General features: G+C 29.6%; 3 protein-coding genes across 8 annotated transcripts; 1 reads left to right on the top strand and 2 right to left on the bottom strand.

The window, feature by feature from the left end:
* Positions 1–779: 779 nt before the first annotated feature.
* LOC100164653 (25S rRNA (adenine(645)-N(1))-methyltransferase) lies at positions 780–5,676 on the bottom strand. Of its 2 annotated transcripts, XM_001952122.5 has the most exons (7): positions 5,394–5,676; positions 4,465–4,573; positions 4,284–4,384; positions 3,364–3,907; positions 3,087–3,248; positions 2,759–3,016; positions 780–2,139 (listed from the first exon to the last, which is right to left on the bottom strand). In XM_001952122.5, the coding sequence occupies exons 4-7, from the start codon at positions 3,723–3,725 to the stop codon at positions 1,920–1,922; spliced, it is 1,002 nt and encodes a 333-aa protein (XP_001952157.1). In that variant the 5' UTR covers positions 3,726–3,907; positions 4,284–4,384; positions 4,465–4,573; positions 5,394–5,676; the 3' UTR covers positions 780–1,919. The 2 variants fall into 2 exon arrangements, 1 of the variants encoding a protein (XP_001952157.1); XR_003838992.1 differs by lacking the exons at positions 780–2,139; positions 2,759–3,016 and having other exon boundaries at positions 3,198–3,248.
* Positions 5,677–5,709: 33 nt separating this feature from the next.
* On the top strand, positions 5,710–10,026 carry LOC100166667 (zinc finger CCCH domain-containing protein 11A). 4 transcript variants are annotated; one of them, XM_001952077.5, is made up of 5 exons: positions 5,710–6,071; positions 6,646–6,766; positions 7,868–7,987; positions 8,613–8,721; positions 9,127–10,026. In XM_001952077.5, the coding sequence occupies exons 2-5, from the start codon at positions 6,704–6,706 to the stop codon at positions 9,261–9,263; spliced, it is 429 nt and encodes a 142-aa protein (XP_001952112.1). In that variant the 5' UTR covers positions 5,710–6,071; positions 6,646–6,703; the 3' UTR covers positions 9,264–10,026. The 4 variants fall into 4 exon arrangements, with proteins under 4 accessions (XP_001952112.1, XP_029342711.1, XP_008184546.1 ...); XM_029486851.1 differs by lacking the exon at positions 5,710–6,071 and adding an exon at positions 6,136–6,280; XM_008186324.3 differs by lacking the exon at positions 5,710–6,071 and adding an exon at positions 6,297–6,503.
* A 16-nt stretch (positions 10,027–10,042) lies between these two features.
* Positions 10,043–13,358, bottom strand: LOC100573155 (crossover junction endonuclease EME1). Of its 2 annotated transcripts, none has more exons than XM_016805632.2 (11): positions 13,022–13,358; positions 12,819–12,938; positions 12,538–12,591; positions 12,209–12,343; positions 11,996–12,139; positions 11,117–11,280; positions 10,982–11,047; positions 10,779–10,910; positions 10,500–10,698; positions 10,277–10,333; positions 10,043–10,184 (listed from the first exon to the last, which is right to left on the bottom strand). In XM_016805632.2, the coding sequence occupies exons 1-11, from the start codon at positions 13,175–13,177 to the stop codon at positions 10,068–10,070; spliced, it is 1,344 nt and encodes a 447-aa protein (XP_016661121.1). In that variant the 5' UTR covers positions 13,178–13,358; the 3' UTR covers positions 10,043–10,067. The 2 variants fall into 2 exon arrangements, with proteins under 2 accessions (XP_016661121.1, XP_008184545.1); XM_008186323.3 differs by having other exon boundaries at positions 10,982–11,017; positions 13,022–13,356.
* Between the last annotated feature and the right edge of the window lie 410 nt (positions 13,359–13,768).

Below are 13,768 nucleotides of genomic sequence, written 5' to 3'. Positions count from 1 at the left end.
TAATGCCCAAGTCGGTGTGGAACGGGTACACGGGATATTATAATGATGTAATTAATATTATTATCGCATAGGCGCAAATTAGGTACCTAAATTATATGGGACTCCTATGTGGAGAAGGTCAGGTCAGGACATCCCCGCTGCAAGACGAAAAAGTTATAATAAAATTGAAATTTGGGTTTTTGAGCCGTTTAGCTATATTAATCACATTTGCACCAATTATTTTAATATTACGTTTGTATCATCGTCGCCCACGCCGATACGTTTATATTATTTAATTATCAGTCTGTATAAAGGACGGACCTTATCGCAAGACACTGCCCATATGTATTACTATTAGGTATATCATTATATTATTATATCAGTATTATATTTGAACTTTCCCGATAGGTCCCTAAGTAATAAACATACACTCTAATCGTAAGCATGTAGATGTTTTTTTTTAAATTTTTTATATTAATTGTGCCCTGTCAAATTATATATTATATATGTAGCTTAAAAATATATACAGGTACTTTTTTGGAACAGACTTAATTCCATGGTTTAAACTGGTTAGATGTGGTATTCATATAAAATAATAATATCATCTTAATTTCAGCCATAAGTGTTTAAATATTAAAATATTCTTGAAATCTGTGTAAGCAAAATAATATTATGGTCATGCATACGGAATATGTAAAACGTATCATGCAGCTTACATAATAAAATTATAGGAAATGCCATTTAATAATTAGGTACTTAAACAGAAACTAATATGAACATTATATGCCCCATCCCTGCTCATTTTAAAATACAGTTTATTTATTTATCTTCAGATTTGTTTAGTGGCTATAATTGTCAGAGGCCACTTATGTTTTTTTGTGATATACATAGTAAATAATAATATAAGTACTAAGTAGTCATTTGTTATTAATGATTTGCTTAATCTAATAATTTATCATCAAATACTATTTTAAATAGCAAATTATAATTTGCATTTACATTTACATAACCATAAGAATAAATTAAGAATAAAACAAAATTAATTTGACAAGATATTACTGTTACCACAGAAAATTATAAAAATATTTGACTGAAAACTATAACTAATGTTCGGGATGTTTCACACTCATATTAACTGATGACTACACTAAAATTAAATGTACATGCCTGAATATATTGTACAAATTAAATGTTGAAATATGGTCGTCAATTGACATTGTAATATATTGTAAATTGTAATATTATTAATCTTTATTTTCAATCTTAATTAAGGTGCCATCTAATTTGACTAAATGTTGCCATTCGACTTTTGAAGAAGAAAAATAAACTACTTATGTATAATTTCAATAGTATTTACTAGAATGTTATTTTAAGTGGCCAATATAATATTTAAATGAAATCTTTTCATTTTATTAGACGACTGTGTTTTTTAATAAGTCTGATCACAATTTAAAACTTTTATAGTTTATATATTATAATGTTGTCTGGTTAGAATTTAAATTATTATATTGTAAGTGCTTTGTCACAAAATGCAGTATTCATATTAAAATAGAATACATTTTATAAATATATGTACAAATAAATTGATAGTGTACAAAACTGTTAGTAAACATTTTAAATAACTTATATTCATAATAACAAAGTTTCAACTGTTTTTGTTTTAATTTTTTGTTGTTATTGCAATTTGTATTGTGTTATTTCTTGTACAAAATGTCAAAGTAAGTCCTATTTAAAATCACAATTCCTAATTTTTTACATAGAATAATTTGTGTATACATTCAATTATTTCATTGAATCACTATCAGCGAGAATAATCCAGGTTTTAAATATAAAGCACATTACTAAATGTTTTATAAAACAATTTTTGTCAAATTCAAATGAATCAAAATATTTGTTTAATCATTTCATTAGTTATAAAAACTTTATTAAAAAAAAAAATATTAACGTTTTTTGTAAATACAAGGTTTTAATTCTAATATAGGTAGTTTCTTTTTTAATGCTGTCTTACTTATATCTTGAGTTTTTTTAAAGTCCACAAAGACAAACATTTCAATTGTCTGATCTACTTTTGTTTTTTCAAAACCATATTTAGCCAAACTATCAACAAATGTGTTAATATTTTCAAATCGGCTTTCAACTTCTGCTATTTTCATCAAACCTCTAAAAATAAAACAAAATATTGTAAGTATGTTTTTATAGTATATTGTTTTACGTAATAAATTAAGAACGTAATAAGACTCAAAATTAAAATTGTATGTATATAAGAAATGTACATTGGAGAGTCCAGTTTTTGATAGGTGGTAGGGTAGGAACACCAGTCAGTCATCCTCAAAGAGACAAACATCTTTACTCTTCCTATGTAGTGAAGCTAAGCCCTGGGTACAGATCTACACTCAGCAGCCAAAACAAAACTTGCATAAATTATGCTTATCAGTATATAAACTGTGGGTCGCAAAAAGTTTTTTTGAATTATATAGATTCTTTCTGGGAAATTTATTCATTATAATATGCCTAACAATATTATATTCATTATAATTGATAAGTTATAATAATAGTAATCACATTTTGTTTTTAGAACTAATTTTCAATCTTGAAAATAAACCATGTGGGTCATGATAGATTTTCAGGTATAAAATTGGGTCACGGTCCTAAAAGATTGAGAACCACTGCTATATAGAATATTAATTTATGTACAAAACGAATATACAAATCCCCAAGTTTCTTTGACATCAATATTCAAAACATTTCTTATCATAATATTATTCTAATTTTATATTACCCTGTTTTCAAAACCCTATTGGCTTCTTTGATGAATGATTGCAAGTTTGTGCCCATCAGAGACAGACAGAAAACTGCTATGTCAACAGACCCATTAGGTAAGCTAGTGTGAGCCATATCACCAGCAGTTACATGCTGATTGACTGCCACAAAATCAAATGAATGAACTTTTACTTTAGGAAATGCCCGAGCAAGTTTGGCATCACCACAACCAAAATCTGCAACTACAACAGGTGAATTGACATTGGACTTCTTCAAACTAAAAGTTAAAAACAATTTTATTAATAAAATTAATTCATATGAAGCGCTTAACTAAAAATAAAGCTTACATTGGTTTAATTTGTTTGATTATAACATCTAGCGGTTTGACTGGCCATTGAGCAACTTGTTGCATATAACCATTGTGATAAGCTTTGAATGCACTTGGTTCTTTTTTAAAATATTGCAAAGCATCTTGGCTGCTAGATGAATAAAATTGTTCATTTATATATCTGTAAATGTTTTAGTGAAAATACAAAAACATGATTAAACAATGGAAATAATCAATTAGGTACCTAGACAGTAGATAGATTTATAAATAAGGTTAAATAGTCATCTAATGTATACCTGAATCTTGCACCTTTCAATTTATCTTTCATCCTCTTGATAAAGGACACGGATGTTTTGTCTCCATCTACCTTTTTCTGTTGTTTGCACAAACTAGGAGTAGAGCTTTCGGGCGCACCTTTGTAACTTATATTTGTTAATTTTATTAGATTGTCATTTTTAATAGATTGAGTTGTTTCCACTTTAGCTTTAGGTTTTGGTTTGTCATTTTTCAGACCAACTTCTACCAGTGCTTTTTTTGATATCTTCTTCTTTTTACCTTTTTTTTCTGTTAATCGTTTTATTTTGTTCCTTTTAATTTTATGTGTCTTACCAATAGCCGAAATAGCTTTAACTACATTTTTTTTATTCTTTACTTTCATTATATAACCTTTTATTAACACGTGTTGTTATCACTACTCTGTTGAATATCTAATTGCTGTTGAGCAATATCAGAGAGAGCTGCTTGTATCTGTTCAAGAAGAAGTTCACCTTTTCGAACTACTTCTTCCAAACGTTCTGCAGCTAACTGATTATCCTGCTCTAATCTCCGCAAACTAGCAACCTATAAAAATTTAAATATTTAAATAAATATATTTTCTTTGTAAATAATAGTACCAACTAAATACTATAAATCAGTGGTTCTCCGACTGTGGTAAATGGAAGACTACACGGGTGTAGAATGGAAAATTAATAGATTCACATTTTTACTAATGTTTGATTATTAATATAATATTATTTTATGTTTTGTGTAAAATATAGATTTTAAATAATTAAATATATTGTAAATGTACCTAAATTATTATTTGTATACACTATTATTATTATAAATGTAAATGTGTTGAAATTTTAAATAGTTCTAATTTTTGTCATTAGTGATTAATCTGTAATACACATGAGTGGTACAAAATAAACAGTTTGAAAACCTCTGCTAGACATACCTGTAAATCTGTAGAAGTATCGTCGTTGGGCAGTGATTCGATTAATGCGTCAATATCTTTGGCACAGCGAGTTATAAGTGAAGAAAATAAACTTGTATAATCTAAACACAGTTAATTGTTAGTACTATACCTATGTAGCTATCAGATTTTAAAGTTATTCGAAACATTAAAATGTAAATACCTTCTTGTTGCTGTGGTGTTTGCGACCCGTTTCGGTCAAAGTTTGAAAATTTGGATGGTAAAGCGCACTGTTGTAAAATTCCGATGCTGTTGCAGAAGTTATCCGCCTGCTATAAAATTATAATCAACGATTAGATTGATAATTGAAAATGATTTGGTGACATCAATATATATACAACAATACACAATGAGTATGCATGCATAGTAAATTATTTTCTAGGCTTCTTTAAACATATTGTACCAAGTTTAAACGTTCACAATTGATAAATCATGTGTTGCTACATGTGAAATTTAAATTAATAAAATCTACTTCTGACTATTTAATACTTTTGACTTAATGACACTAAAGGTAGTACAATCTGAATATAACAAATAATAGTTCCATATCTATTCTCACGTCATTATGTGTTATATTATATATTATTGCTAGATTGTACCTATGTGAAAATTGTTATTCGATTATATGAAACTTGATGCCAAATTGTGGTCACATACGGTGTTGTAGGAGACATGCAGATTCTGAGAAATATATTAAAATTATCATAAATAGAGGGGACAATTTACGCCATTAACCTCCTCGGCTAGACCACTAGACCACATATATAGGGCCTAAACCATTTCAAACATGATCAAACAAAGTGTAAGGAAGCGCGTTCACATCACCCAACATGAGTTTTCAATGCATACCACTTGTAATATATTCGTCAAGAGTTAGTCAATAGTCACCAAACATCAACTACCGAGCCGGCGTCGAGATAAGACATCACATAACCGTGCTGTTCCACTGTTTGACGCTGAGAGGAATTATGGAAAACGATTGTCGATATTGATAATATGAAACAACACATTTCTCACCAAACCATTGCCCGTAGGCAGTACCTACTAATCTAATAAATTATTATTTATTGTTCGCATTTGGCCGTAACTTACCTGATTAACAATGTCTTGGAGTTGGGTAAGACGATCGGCCATTTAGACGACGACAGCGATCAGTGGCGTTCTGGACCAGTATATAGAAACTGAGACACCTCACCTAAGTAAACAAGTAACCCGACGACGTAAGACAGTACACACTACCACACTGAAAGACTGTCTACATTAAAGACACGCGCTCATCGCGACACGAGAGAATATTATAAAAACAACAGTGGGTGATAACAGCGTCGGCGAATTACAAAGAGGTTCCGTCCGCGTCATGTGTTTTCAACGTCTACGGGCAACGATCCGTGTCGCCGCGCCGTGCGGTGCCGTTTTCCGAAAAACGCCGATAACGCACGACGAGCATTGAGCGGCGTATTTTTTTTTCGTTTTCTTATTTCGTCCACTTAGGCTGATTTTTCGTTCGACAAAATTTTTCACGCAAAAATTCATCACTAATCACGATAATAACGATAAACGACAACAACAACAGCTACAGAACTCGTTTATTTACAGTCCGCTCTTTCGCCCGGCGGTTTTCATGTCGAGTCTGACCGGCCGCGAACATTAACGTCGCCTCCGCCGCTGTGACAAGTTGAACGCGCCCCAACAGTACTCAAACCCGGGGAACAGCAACCACCGGACCACAGCGGCGGCATTGGACAGGGGACATCACAGGGGAGGAGACGGGTAAGACGGGAATCGTGTTAAAAATAACCATAACGCATGTCGCCCACTTCCGCAACTCGGCCGTGAAACCCCGGGGGCGCGCACGTTGTGCACATCTTTCGTTTCCGTCGGCGACTGTTTTTTGCGTTATCACCTCGCCGGGACACCGAACGCAGCACACGCACCACGCACCGCCTGGTATCATCAGCTCTCACCTGGCCTCCTCCGCGGTACGTATTCCGCGAACGTGCGTGCGTGTCCCCCGCCAGCGGAGGTGTCCCTGGACAGTATTTGGTGTTTGGCTCGTCGGTGGTGTACCGGTGTTTCAGTGTTTCACCGCGACCAGTGGCCAGTGGGTGGTACGCGGACGTCTCGGCGGGATATATTTTTTTTTCGTGCCGCCGTCTCGTCTTACACACTCGCACGTCTCGCCGCCGCCCACTTCGGCTAAAAGTATAATAACGATAATAAATAATAATATCGTTATTAATAATATGTCCTATAACCCCACTTATGTGCTTATCCACCCCGTCCGCTTGAGCTGTTAAATTTTTGTTAATCGTTCTGTTTTGACACGATTTTTTCACGCCGACAGGACCGATCGTACGAATAACGATATCCACGAAAGACGCCACTCAAGACCACCAGAAACCATGGAAAAGGGCGACAAGAAAAACAACGATTGTTACTTTTATTACTATTCGACTTGCATGAAGGTTGGTTCGTGTTTTTAGTTTTGCATAAATCATTGGTAAACGTCACAAACTACAAACCAGTTTAAAAAAATATTTCCGTCCTTATTAAATGCATACCATTTACCCTGGGTACCAAGTGATTTCAAATAATTAATTTTTATGGGAGGAGACTTATATTATGTATTATTTTTTGCAATAACATTTAGTAAAATTCTAAACATTTTTCTAGTAATTTACCCATGTGTATTTGTATCTTTTAATTCAACATACACAAATTTTACTTGACAAATGAGAGTTTTATAAGCTGTGCTCAAATTAGGAAAAATTAAGTGGTAAATCTCAATCCAACTATTTAAAAACTGCATTCCAAGTGCAATATTGTTTAACACAGGCTAATGATGGGATTTGCCCCCACCCAATTTCTAAATTTTGGTTATTCAATTTCGGCTTTATTATATTCCACATATAAGTAAAGGTGGATTTATATTCACCGAATTTTTCGAAATTTTTTCTAATTAAATTTTATAAATTTGTTAACTTCTCACGGAAGTTTGCTTGCCAAGCGACTGCTCTCCCACTGAGCTAGCCGAGCGCACAGACCCATGATGCTATCTCACCCAGTCAACGGATACTTTGCACATTCATAAATCAATTAAAAAAGATATTTTTATATAATTAATATTTTGATAATAATACCTACAAGTTTTAGTTGGGAATTTAAAAAATAATAATTTTCAGTGAAAGTATCTTAATTTGTGGTTCAGATGCATTTATCAATTGGCAATACTAGTCCACATATAATCGATTATAGGTACAATAGTTTATTGTATAAATCTATGCACTACCAGGCAAAGAATAAGCGTGATATAATTTAAATAAACCATAGAAAAGCTAATAAGCTAATACTATAAATATTTTTGATATTAAAAAATGGTAAATGCTGTGCCCTATGGACTGTCAAAGTAAAAAATAATTGAAAACTTGAAGTACCTACACAAAAAAAAAAAAATAGAAGAGTACTAGTGTTTTTTGACATTTTATGTTATAATTTATACCTATTATTGTTATAATTTGAAATACTGTAATATCTAAAAATGTTTATATCATGTGTGTAATTTAAAGGGAGATAAATGTCCATTTCGCCATGAACCACAAGCATTAGGATGTGAAATGGTGTGCAGTTTTTGGCAAAACGGAAAGTGTGAAAATGATCATTGTACATTACGCCACATGGAATTAAAGGTAATCATTTATTAGATTCATATAATAGACCGGAACGTTTCCTAGAATACTTCCAAACTTGCTTACTATAAGCACTAAATTTTAAGAAAAGTGTTTTATCGTCCATCTTCTACAATCATTTTTTCTGCTACACAATATTGTAATACAGAGTAAAACAGGAAGACCTGACAGATGAAATAATTTTTTTTTTTTATGTATATAATTTAGTCACTTGCGCTAAACGCATGATATAAAAAATATCATGCGTTATTTTTTTTACTTATTAATACTGAAAATAAAAAATTTTAAATTTGATTAAATTGTTGGAAATATTTAAAATAGCCAATTTGTAAATTTGATTATAGGAATAATTTCAATGGTAAAATAATTTATCTAAGTTAAGTAGTTTATTTTTTAGAATTTTTTAAAATATCGACATATTTTGAGTAAATTAATTTATAACCTTTTTCAAAATATTATTTTTGGGAATTTCTTGGTATGTTTCTTAAATTATTTACCAACTATATAATGTTCAAAAAATGTTTCATTTATTTAAGTAGCAATTTTATTTTTTTGGTCAGGTCTTCCTGTTACACTATATATTATACATATTATATATATTTATGTTTCCTTTATTTTATTTTAGAAAAACCGGAAAGCAATACCATGTTACTGGGAAAAACAACCAACTGGATGTCGTAAGCCATATTGTGCATTTCTACATACCAAAACCCGTGATCCATCTCAAGATGCAGGTATGCTGGAATAACCCTGTTTATTGTTAATTATTTTTATAAAAATTATACATATACTATGTAGTTCTATGTAATTCAAATGAATACATAGAATATCAGACTGATCATTTAATAAAAATTTAAACCCATTTAATATATCATATCATTATTTTAGTTGTTTATTCATTTATCATGACATATTTAAAAGGTACACATTTTGATAATAAGTTTGAGATAATTCATAGCCCAAATTTATTAAAATAATATTTACTTTAAAAGTATTTTATCAACCTAGTTTTAATTAAATTGTCTCTATTATAAATTCATTACGTAATTCAATATTTTACAATAGGATAGCAGGTCTAATGTTAAATTCAACATAATTAATAATAAAAAACCAATTTTTATTTTTTTAATGTTGATTAGGGGCTATTGCGATGGCAGCTAACACCATGGCTATTGAAAATAGCTTTCGCATAAACCCAATGGCTGGTGTCGCACTTACTGCTGGTCCTGAAGCTGCATTGCGACAACGTTATGACCAGCCATTACGAATGAATTGACAACCAATGAACGCAAGTACGGCATCTACTGTTTATGGCAGTTCTGTCGTCACACTGCCATACGTATTCAACAATAATCAATCCACTGCTGCCATGTTTCTTGACCATTGCAATTTTAATGCGTTTATGTAAATTTCAATATTGGTATTGAAAACCTATTCTCAATACCTACTAAAGAATAAAAAAAAAAAATCTTTTCCTAGAAAATTTCATATTCTTGGTTTAGGAACAAGGCAGAACTGTTTTATTCGACAGATGCAATATTCAACAACTTAAAGCCGAAGCTTGTTTATTTATTTATCTTTGTTTTTCTATTTGAACATTTTATTTTTATTTTTAACTATTGTTATTATTTATTTTATTTTTAAGTAATTTTTAATGAACATCATGTTTTTGTCTGCACTGTAGTTCATATAAAAAAAACGTGTTGCATAATTCCACGTTTATTCAGCTCAATTTCTATTAATCTGATTACATTCTAAATGCTTTGAGAGAAGTCATGAACTAATGCTTTTTATTTATTTGATCTTGTTATTTATATTAACAACTATTTATGAATAGAAAATTCTAGTTTTTGTTTTGTTTAAAAAATTATTTAAATAGTATTAAAAATGTAAAAACTACATTTATATATATATAATACATATATTACTATGACAATGAATTAGACGTGTCTAGTCTATGCACACTTAATACTATGAAACTGAATATAATGAAAAGAAAACATAATTACCAGTAATATAAGTTGTTATTAAATAGTTTAGTTTATGTTATTTATTTATAACTTTTTTTTTCCATTGTTCATTATTCTTGGGATAATGTAGTGCATCCTGTATTATCTGAGAAAAATGTGTATATTTTTTTGCTCAGTTCTGGTCCAATACGACGATTTGAAGCTAGTGGACCAAATCCACGGCGGACCTAAAATTTGTATTCATTTTTTGATTTTTTTCTAATATCTAATTTAAATGCAAATATATCTTATGCTATTTTAATATTTTAAATTAACTTACGGCGATATCCTGTAGCAATGTTTCACCTTCTAATCTTGAGCTGCAGTTATCATATGCCTAGATTAAAAATGTAATATTAACTATTATTCATAAATACACAAAATGGATATTAAATGCATTAAGATAAAATATTTTTTTTTAATCTGTCTTTATATAATGAATAATATGTTTGTAAAACATAATATACATAACATTAATAAATAATAATTTGTTTTCTGCTTACTTCTAACAATGCAATAGGTGAACCATATGCTGTTGCAATTGCTTCACTAGTCTCGAGACCACATAGTGGAAATTGCGATAACATTTGTCTCCATAGTTGAGTTAAACCTGTGCCATTTTTGTCTACTGTTACACAATTTTTTGTGTGTCCAGATGCATACCAATCACATCCTTCTTGTTCTTCTTTGTATTTATTCAATCTTAAAACAGATAAAGTCTATTTGATAAAAACTCATAACATTTTAAAATTATAACTAATCACTAAAAAAAAAATAGTTACTTGTATGGCTTTTGTGCGATAGATTTTGTTAAATAAAATACTGCCAACCCTATATCATTTTTATTTTCTACAAAACGAAATGAAACTTGACAACTTAACATCATCTGTTCGAGGCTATTCAACATATCTGGCCTATCAAAATATTTAAGTTACACATAAAGATATATATTAATTTTCAGAATCTATATCATAGACATACATACCCAGAATTCTTCCCGTTCTTCTTAGATTTAGTTTTTCTGTAACAAAAAAAACAACATATATATACACTGAGGTATTATTTAGATGTAATTAAGATTTCATAATAATAAAAGTATGTGTAATATGATAATAAATACTTAAGTTGATCAGCAGTACTATATATGATGATTGAAAGTTGTGTTTTATGTAGTTTAATATCATTTATTTTGTTTAATAATTGATATGATACTATGAGATTTTTAACATAATCAAATTCCCAAATTATCAACATAAAATTTTCATCTTCACTTATAGTATCAGACTAAAAAAATATAAATTAAATTATATTAATTTAACAAGTTTATAATTAGTTAATAGTTATGAACCAATGTTTGTTGTTAATTTTGTGTGTTAGATTCCGAGTAATAAAAAAATAAATATTTAAACTGAAATTCACAATATTTTTTTTATTTTTAATACTATGCTCTTAAATAATAATCCGTGTTTAAAGTAATTTTTTGGTCCCAGGTAGAAAGGGCTTATGTCAATTTAATTAACTTTTCAAGACAGCCGTTTGAAAGTTTCAAAATTCCTACTTGTAAGTTCATTATATCCATACATATCTAAGGTATTTTTATATTATATATATTACATTCTTAATGCATGTAACCATTAAAATTCTTGTTACTATAAATATTTAACGAGATAACTGTAGTTATGCCCTTTTGATTTCACCTTTTCTGACTTAAACTCTATTTGTCTACGACTTGTCTATGTCTTTTTGATTTCACGTATTTTGACTTATGTCTTTTGGTCCAGGCATAAGTCATCATACAACTTTTCTACCAACGTAGAAACGGTTATGTTTAGATACGCCCTATTTATTTCTTCAATGATATGAGTAATATTCGTCACTGACTTATTCCAAATGTACCAAAAAAATAAGCAAAAATTAAGCTTTACATCTGCGGAAGAAAAAATTTTGTGAAAAATTGACTTAAGCCCTTTCTACCCAGGAGCAAAGATTTATTATTTACTTTTTGTCTTGACCATGTTATTGAGTTTAATACAGTTGAATTTGACTCAATTTTATATTTTGCATCTGAAGATTCTATCTCAGATATTAACTGCTCACCATATTCATGATTCAACAAATTGATATCAATGTGAACAGTTACATACTAAAATGACAATACAAACAATTTATTAAACAAATTAGCGAAATATACTGAAAGTAAATATTTACATACCTTCATACATTCTTTTGGGTTTATACGTTTTAATTCTTCAGCTAATCTCTTCTTTGCATCTTTTCTAGCCTTTTCTTCCTTTTTTCTTTCTTCAATTTCTTCTTTTGTTGAACGTTTTTTCCGTTTTGGCTCTATCTAGAATGTGAAAAATATATCTTCCATTATCATTAAGAAAACCATTGATTATAAATACTAATAAATAATATACAAATGATATAGGTATGGTAAGTATTTATAATTAATGTCAAAACATTTAAAAATGCTATTTTAAAGAATAGCAATTTTATAATATTTCATATTTACTTAAAAGTCTTAACTGGTTTAAATACCTTTTCAGTTGGTTGTTCATTGTTTGTATCATTATAAATACATGGTTCTGTCCTCTGTTAAAGTTAAAAACAAAATTTCATTTTCTTGTATAGCAAATTATATTTTTTTTATTACACTTAAATCATATTATAAAAAGTGTACAAGTAGTAATAAGCAGTACGAAATTAAATGAAATAATATAAAACAAAATATTATACAATCTTGTTCTCGCATGATTTTTAGTTGTCACTAAAAGGCTATTATTTCCTTCTATAATGTTGAATAAATATTACATACTTACAGGTTCTGGGTCTTCAACGAAAATAGAAACATGATTTTTATTAGCCTGGACATCTTTCTGCTTATTATCGTCCCTGTGATGTAATTCTATTTCTGGAGATATTAATTTTTTTCGTTTTTGCTAAAAAAAAACCCCATAATAGGTAATATGTAACAATCATTAAACATCATAATAATTTACAATTCACTAAATTAAAATCGTACACATTGTAAGACTTGGTTAAAAAAATCTGGTTCCTCCTCGGATGATAAACAATCATCGTCTTTGCGTGAAGTTTCATATTTTGTCCGACGATCCTCGTTTTTAACTGAATCATCCGAATCCGATATCGTATACGTATTATAACAACCTTCGTCCATATTATTGACAATAAATAGAAAAAAATAAAAATATATTACAAAAAATTATTAAGAATTCCGAATGGTCGATGGATTTAAAGTTTGAAGTTTCAAACATCCAATATTCCAATAGTCAATCCTCAATAGGTATTTAAAGTAGGTATTTCTATTTGAAAAATAATAAAAATTTTAAATATAAGAACACTAATAAATTGTAAACACGACAATTGATAAGTATTATCTTTACCGAATGTTTACGCGCCATTTTTTTAAAACTTGAATAACGGACCGTGATAAGGGGCAACGAGCCATTAGAAAAATGTTATCACAACATTTTGAATTTAAAAGTCACGTAATTTGCGACTGTTTTCACATATAGTGCTCATATCGCCCAGCCCGGATTAAGACATTTTGAGGCCCAGGGTCCAAAGTTTTGAGTGAGGCCCCTGTACGAAAAAAAAAATAATGTATATTATATTATTTAATATTAGGTGATTCATTAAGTGTAAAACACTCAAAATCTCAAAAAGTATTAATGTTTCAAGTTGTTAAAAAACTATATTTTTAAATATTTTTATCCTTATAATTTATTGAGTTTTTTACTTTTTTGAA

The sequence above is a fragment of the Acyrthosiphon pisum genome, chromosome A1 (assembly GCF_005508785.2).
Source record: "Acyrthosiphon pisum isolate AL4f chromosome A1, pea_aphid_22Mar2018_4r6ur, whole genome shotgun sequence".
Lineage (NCBI taxonomy): Eukaryota > Metazoa > Arthropoda > Insecta > Hemiptera > Aphididae > Acyrthosiphon > Acyrthosiphon pisum.
This window is presented reverse-complemented; position numbering and strand designations above follow the sequence as displayed.